Here is a 7194-nt window from a genome sequence, read left to right as displayed (position 1 = left end):
AGTTGAAATTAAAGTGATAAATTCTGCAAGTGTCAGGTCACAACTGACAAACACATCTATTTACACTGGATTAATGATTAAAAGGGTCCAAGAGTTGTATAGTGGCATGCATAAAGAAGAAGCTAAGAATTTAGCTTAAAAATATTTTCTTGTGCTCCTCTGTTGGCCTGGCAATCTATATGTAGTGCACAGTAGATTACTGTATACACCACGTAACCACAATATCTTAGTTTCTCTGACATGGGTCTCTTGTCAACTTTCTAATAAATAACTTAAAAAAAGGAATGCTCTTGAAACACAATGAAATATGTGTCATCCTGGAGATACATGCTGTTTGACTGTGAGTCTTTGAAGTTTTTTTTTTGGTGACTTCTAAACAGCACTCAATTGTTTTGTTTTTTTTTTGTTGTTTTTTTTTAAAGCAAGACAGTGACAAATGAAAATAAACTCTTTGCAAAAGCTTGTATTTGCAACCTAAAAAGAGCTGTGTCAACCTACTTGTATAGAATAACTTGCTTTGTTTGACTTGTGGTCTGAGCTTCTCCCCATGTTTACAGTATGTCCTGTGGAGGCGTTGATAATGATTGACAAATTGTTTTCGATTCTGGTCTTTTTCCCAATAAGATGCCAGTAACCAGTTAATACTCTACTATCAGGTGATAAATAGTTTAAGTTCAACAAGTTGTCCCTGTTGCTGACTTTGTTTTGTCATTAATGCCCACATAACCCTGACATTAATGTAGTCCTAACATTTTCAAAGCTAAGATCAACCTTAATTTAACTTGACATGTAAGACTCTGCACTGTGGAGCTTTACACACATCACACTGCGCAAATCACAGTTCACTCCACTAATCGTAGACATGTTTTAAATGCAGAAAACTGTAAGTGCAACTTCAGTCCTTAAACAAACATTTCGTGGATTTCCAATAACAAAGGTGCATCCATGACAAAGCATGTCATTGAATCATAAAGCTACACTCCATATATATGTATGCAAGTTTCAGAAGGCAACAGCTACAACATAAATTATATCAAGCCACTTATTCTAAGCTTGCCTGCAGTTGAATGAAACACCATGGAATACTCTATCACAAACATCATGACAATTATCCAACCTGTGACTATATCCATACAATAAGACAAAAAGAATATCTTAGTGTAATTGGATTAAATGAGACTTAAGACTTCTGTCCCACTTAACTTTTTATGTCACAAATCCTAAAATCCCAGAAAAAAAAGAAAGGAAAAACAAAACGCCCCTGCACACATACAAGTGTGTCCAGTTATTGATCAGATCTCTGTTTAGACTGGCACTGGATGAAGCTATGCTGGGAATTATGAGATCACCAGAGTGAGTCTACAAAGAAGATAAGGGGAAAAAAAAAAAACAGACAAGAAAGTCACCCATCCATTTTCGTAACCGCTTATCCTCTTTAATGTTGCAGGGGGGGCTGGAGCCTGTCCCAGCTGACACTGGGTGAGAGGCAGGGTACACCCTGGACAGTCGCCAGGGCTGACACATAGAGACAGACAACCATTCACACTCACATTCACACCTACAGACTATTTAGAGTCATCAATTAACCTAACCCGCATGTCTTTGGACTGTGGGAGGAAGCTGGAGCACCCGCAGAAAACCCATGCTGACACGGGGAGAACATGCAAACTCCACGCAGAAGGGCTGAACCAGGAACCCTCTTTCTGTGAGGCGACAGTGCTAACCACTACACCACCGTGCAGCCCCACAAAAAAGTCAGGTGATTCAAAAATTTTCACCAGAGCAAAAATATAGTATTCTGCAACTTGTTGACCACAATGCAAAATATTACGTACTATCAGGATTCAGCATTACAGTACTTAGAGTCTGGCTTGATATTAATCAAAACAGCAAATTAGGAATGCTTAGTGACAATTTATTTGTGTTCTATTAGTTCTCAACTAACAGGTGATCTCTGTATGTTTAATAAGTTGTCTCTATTGCAAACTTATTCTATGTGACTGTGAGCCCATACCAGCTTTTTTTTCTCTAGGTCTTATTAAAAGCAAAATCTAAACAGAGCTCTTGTTAACTGAAACAAACTAATTTCCAAATGGGAAGTCCATCAATAAGATGCACCTACAGTCACTCTACAGTGTACTGTGTGTCAGCTATTACTTTTTTAGTATAGTAAAAATGCTTTATTTGGGGATGCAAACAAAAAATTTTGTGGCAATACTGTCCAATGATCTGATATAAGGAAGAGACTGGCAGGAGGGGGCAGAGCTTTTTTTTCAGGGCCTATCTTAACTAATCACTTTACAATGTATTTAACTGGCGCTACCAAAAAAAAAAAAAAAAAAAAGAAACAGCATACAAAGTATGCCTACAGGACATTTCATGTGTTCTGGTACACTTGATAGACTAAATTCAAATTATTTAGTAGGAAGAAAACAGTAGCCCTACTATTTACGTGAAATATTGATGCCAAACCAAGACGATAGAGCCACACACTTAAGGGCCAACAGATCCACTGGCAATAATAACATGGGAACAATTAGCTTAGCATTATAGGGCAGAAAAAACATGCATGCTGTGAATTACAGTAAAGTAAAGAATGCACATACCTGTAGATCACACCAATGTTCCTGAATTACTATTTTATGTCAGCTCTGTAAAGTTAATACTGAAATGACTGCATATGCAGCAGCAAAGTGAAGTATAAACTAGAAATAATGTGGAATTTCCATTATTGTAATATGACTCTGTGAAACAGTCAAAGACAAACATCACTACAAGCAGTGGTGTAGGGGTAGTTGATATGGAGGGTGTAGATGGGTAGGTTACAGAGGAGGAAATTGGTATACTCTCCTTCTCTTGGTATACTATATTCCAATGGCCATTTGACTAATAGGTGAGTGTACTGTAACTGGCCAGAAAAAGAAATGGGTATACCCCGTATACTCCCTGTATATAAGCACTACTTCTACTGTTTCTACTGTGAAAAACTGGACCTTCCCACACACAAGACGGATTCTGGTATTTTTAGGAAGACTACAGCGCCATCGTGTGTGGTATACTGGAAGAAAAACCAAAGACCACCCCCGACCACCAAGATAATTCAGAGATTTTTGTCGTATATAAAATGGTATAAACATCACCACAACAGCCTACAACTGTGTTAAACCGGAATATCACCCAAAAGGCAACTTGGACCAAAGGGTTTTTTTTCGTTTGTATGGGTCAAACACGACATTTGCCGTTGGTTTTCAGTCATTTTACGAAATAGTTGCTGCTCAAAACGTGTTCACCAAAGTAAAGCGAAGCCGGAAGTTAGCGCCAGTGACCGCTCAGCCGTCTGAATACTGCACTCTGCTTCGTCTCGCGTCTTCTCGCGATATTTAGGCTAGATGTAGTGACCTGACACACATTGGGCCTTTAACTGTCGGATATCACAGCAGTAGCACAAACCAGCTGTAATATTTCTACTGATACGTTTCCTTGTCGGTTTCCTCCGACGAACTATTACCGGGACTTGACAGACCAGATCCACCGCTTTCTGTATTATAAGGTAAGAATGATTTTATGATTTTGAGCTAATGGTATAGACTTTGACTTGATTATACAATCTGGGTTAAATAACAAGTCTCTCCGATGATGATTATTGGTATATAGCTATAATACAGAATATCATTAAATCTTCTAGATAAACGACACGTCCGTTTCCCCTTAAGTCTTCAAGCTTTGACTGAATCTTTAAACGCGACTGAAGTTTTTTTTAGTATGAATACTATCTTATTTTAACGAGAAGACTTAAGTCTTAACAAAAAAAAAAATACCGTTACACACACAAAAAAACTCAAGTTGTTGCTGAAAAATAAATGAGCTGATATATTATAAAAACAAGAAAGTGCGACCTTATATGAGGTCCATAGTTCACTTGAAATCTAGAGCTATGATTTGCCTTACACAATCACATTTGATCCAGTCACTGTTACTCAGCATTGTGCATGTGTAGTCGATAGCTGATAGGCTACTGATATACTGTAATGATCCAAGTGATCATGATTCATCTTTTAATTTAATGACTATGAATTTAATTTGTCTAAATCACATCTTAGTAACTTCCCAGTTGACCTCTTATCATACTAAACTGACAGACCCTCAAGTAAAATCAATATTTAACTTATTATGAAACTTTTTGTTAACATGGTGTATTTGAGCTCACTACTTATTGTGTGGGGTGTTGTTTCCTCCTCCAGGAAAAATGTCCTTGTCTGGCTGGGTGTGTGTAGTAACAGGTGCCTCCAGAGGCATTGGCAGGGGCATAGCTCTCCAGCTGTCTGAGGCAGGAGCCACTGTCTACATCACAGGGCGCCAGGAGAAGACTCTGAAACAAACTGCTGCACAGGTGACATTTTGAGATTAGGTTTCTTCTAAGCACTTCATCAGACAGCTCTTTAGAGGGACAAAAGTAATGTCCTTTAAGCAGTCTCTTGCTGACAATGGTGCCATCAATTTGTGATCCGTAGCCTCAGCTCACAAAAATGACGATTCCTCCCTACAGTCCATGTCTGGTGGATGACTTAGAAACTGTTGCACATGAAATGGAGCCCACAGTATTGTAGCAGTAGTAATGTTTATCAGGTTTTGTCACTATGGTTCACAGCTGATGTATTTGTTCCCAACACAGGTTAAGGAGAGGGGTGGCAACTGTGTGCCAGTTATCTGTGATTCTACAAAAGACAAAGATATTGAAGACCTTTTTAAACAGATCAAACGTGAACAGAATGGCAGGCTGGATATCCTCATTAACAATGCCTATGCTGGAGTACAGGTACGTATACTGCACTGACATGAAACACGGAGTAAAGCTGTGTGAATGACATCGAACAACATTAAGTTGCTGTGTGACCTTTTTACTTGAAGTCTAAACATGATGTGTTATATCAGGATATCTTCGAAAATATGGGAAAGAAGTTCTGGGAGACTGATCCGGCCATCTGGGATTCCATCAACAACACAGGCCTCAGGTATGCTTTTGTGTTTAGTCATGTCTGATACGTCAACCGAGTCATCTCCTCGTGTCTAATGACAGTTTTCCAGACAACAGCTGTTACTCAATTTGTCATTGTCTGTTTTTAGTTTCGAGTTCAGCAAGAATTTTTTGTCAGTATTAGCTGTGTCAGAATACATAACACAAGCAGAAACCAGGGGAGTGAAGTGAAACATAGTGAGATAAAAGTGATTTGACTGATTTCCATTTTTATTTATCTGGCAGGGGCCACTATTTCTTCTCAGTTCATGCATCCAGGATGATGGTGGCTCAAGGTCGGGGTTTGATAGTCACCATTTCATCTATGGGGGGGCTGCGGTATCTCTTCAATGTACCATATGGTGTTGGTAAAGCTGCAGTAAGTTCTCCTCTCATTTAGTCCTAGATTTATGTTGATATTACAAAGACCCATACCTTGATAAACACGTACATGTGCTATAAAAATAGGTCATTGTAATAACCTGTTTTGTTTTGTGGTTTGTTTCCAGTGTGACAGGCTGGCAGCAGACATGGCTGTTGAGCTGAAAAGTAGGGGAGTGGTTTCTGTCAGTCTGTGGCCAGGAGCGGTGCGAACAGAGTTGGTGTCTCAGTTTGTTTTGGAGAAGGAAACGCCACAGGGTGTAAATTCCAAGGTAGTCACTTCATTTAATAGCAAATCCATATCCACAGTAGCTACTTCAGTTTTTTGCTAAATCCCTGGATTTTCTTTTGTTCAGTTTAAAGATGTATTTGCCAACGGAGAATCCACAGAAGTGAGTGGGATGTGCATCGTCAACCTGGCAACAGGTAGGATTGTACTGCATTAGATGGTCAGATTGTTACATGGAGGCTTAAATGCAAGCCAGAATATACTTAATAGAAGTGAGCATCTAAGCATTTATGTGATCTTCAAATGTTGTAACATGCTTTCAGAAAGTGATTTAATCTCTATCTGCCTGACAGATAAAAATCTGATGTCTCTGACTGGGAAAGTACTCCTGACTTGTGACCTGGCACGGCGCTATGGGATACAAGATGTTGATGGTAGGTTTGTATCAGCTGTCTCAAGTTTTGTTTGTTTGTTTGCTTTTTTTAAGATTTCAACTTACTATTAAGTACAGTCATGTAATATGAATATTTTATTCATCTGTTTATTTCCAGGACGGAGCGTAGCTGATTACACTTCCATAAAATTCCTCCTGACTCAGGTCCCATACCTCTCCTGGCTGTCGGCTTTTGTCCCTTCGTTCTTACATGTGCCACGCTTTGTGCTTACCCTGGCTAATAGCCGGTTCTAAACATTTCCCACAGTTGTATGTCAACACTGAAGTGTCAGTACCACACTGTGTTTCAACTGCAAGGTCCACATTCTAGCCAAACCTATAGTTGCCATGTGGTGGTGGATGAATTCCACTACTCAAGGTTAATGGTGACAAGAAGCCAAACACAACAATATTTTTTGAAGGAGAATTGTTCAGGTTATTATATACAGCCTATACAGTGGAAACTGCTTATATTGATCACGGCTACAGTCTTCAACCTTTTATATGGAACAAAAAGTTTGGGGCAGAATCATTCCTACACTAATGCTGTTTTAGTTATTTGCTAATATTAATCCAGCAGTCCGCTTACTGTGTTCATTTTGGGTCTTTTCATACATGACACCGTACATCATAAGCAAATAAAATTAAAAACAGTAGATCTATTTTTTTTTTTTTAAATATATACTTTACTCCCTCGTGGAAACCTGTCTGCTTCCAGCTGGCTACCTGAAAATCAAGCCAAGGTGCAGCAGTAAAACATTTTGTAGTCTACTCAAACAACGATAAAAAACCCCATCATGGCTGCTAGTGATGGAGACAGAAAATTAATACGCACAGGGAAATCACCTGTGGTTGAGGCGGCCCTTGTCAAGTGGATTGATAATGCCCCCTTAAGTGGGCTCTTGGTTGCAAAGCTGTCAGTTTTATTACTTCATATCAATGTAATAAATATAGAAACACCAGTTAGATGGTAATGTGCATGCAAAATAAAGGAAAAAATGAGTTATAATAATAATTATCTGCTCATCCTGATCAATTTGACTTGGACAGACGTGATCACTGTAAGAGGTTTCAACTGTAAATACACACACACACACACACACACACACACAGTTGCAGTTGCAGTTCTATGAAGTT

At 38.9% G+C, this 7194-nt stretch overlaps 1 protein-coding gene across 1 annotated transcript; it reads left to right on the top strand.

Moving 5' to 3' along the window:
- Positions 1-3376: 3376 nt before the first annotated feature.
- On the top strand, positions 3377-7184 carry LOC125901791 (dehydrogenase/reductase SDR family member 1-like). The gene is made up of 9 exons (XM_049597706.1): positions 3377-3550; positions 4242-4390; positions 4673-4816; positions 4933-5012; positions 5261-5393; positions 5524-5667; positions 5752-5821; positions 5978-6058; positions 6176-7184. The coding sequence occupies exons 2-9, from the start codon at positions 4247-4249 to the stop codon at positions 6310-6312; spliced, it is 933 nt and encodes a 310-aa protein (XP_049453663.1). The 5' UTR covers positions 3377-3550; positions 4242-4246; the 3' UTR covers positions 6313-7184.
- Positions 7185-7194: the final 10 nt, after the last annotated feature.

This window comes from Epinephelus fuscoguttatus, linkage group LG15 (genome assembly GCF_011397635.1).
Source record: "Epinephelus fuscoguttatus linkage group LG15, E.fuscoguttatus.final_Chr_v1".
Taxonomy (NCBI): domain Eukaryota; kingdom Metazoa; phylum Chordata; class Actinopteri; order Perciformes; family Serranidae; genus Epinephelus; species Epinephelus fuscoguttatus.
This window is presented reverse-complemented; position numbering and strand designations above follow the sequence as displayed.

Bases quoted from the DNA above. Each gene is read 5' to 3' on its own strand.
- LOC125901791 (XM_049597706.1), top strand. From the start codon at position 4,247: ATGTCCTTGTCTGGCTGGGTGTGTGTAGTAACAGGTGCCTCCAGAGGC. The intron at 4,817-4,932 runs GTACGTATACTG...GTGTTATATCAG, and splicing joins ATGCCTATGCTGGAGTACAG to GATATCTTCGAAAATATGGG. The intron at 5,013-5,260 runs GTATGCTTTTGT...TTTATCTGGCAG, and splicing joins ATCAACAACACAGGCCTCAG to GGGCCACTATTTCTTCTCAG.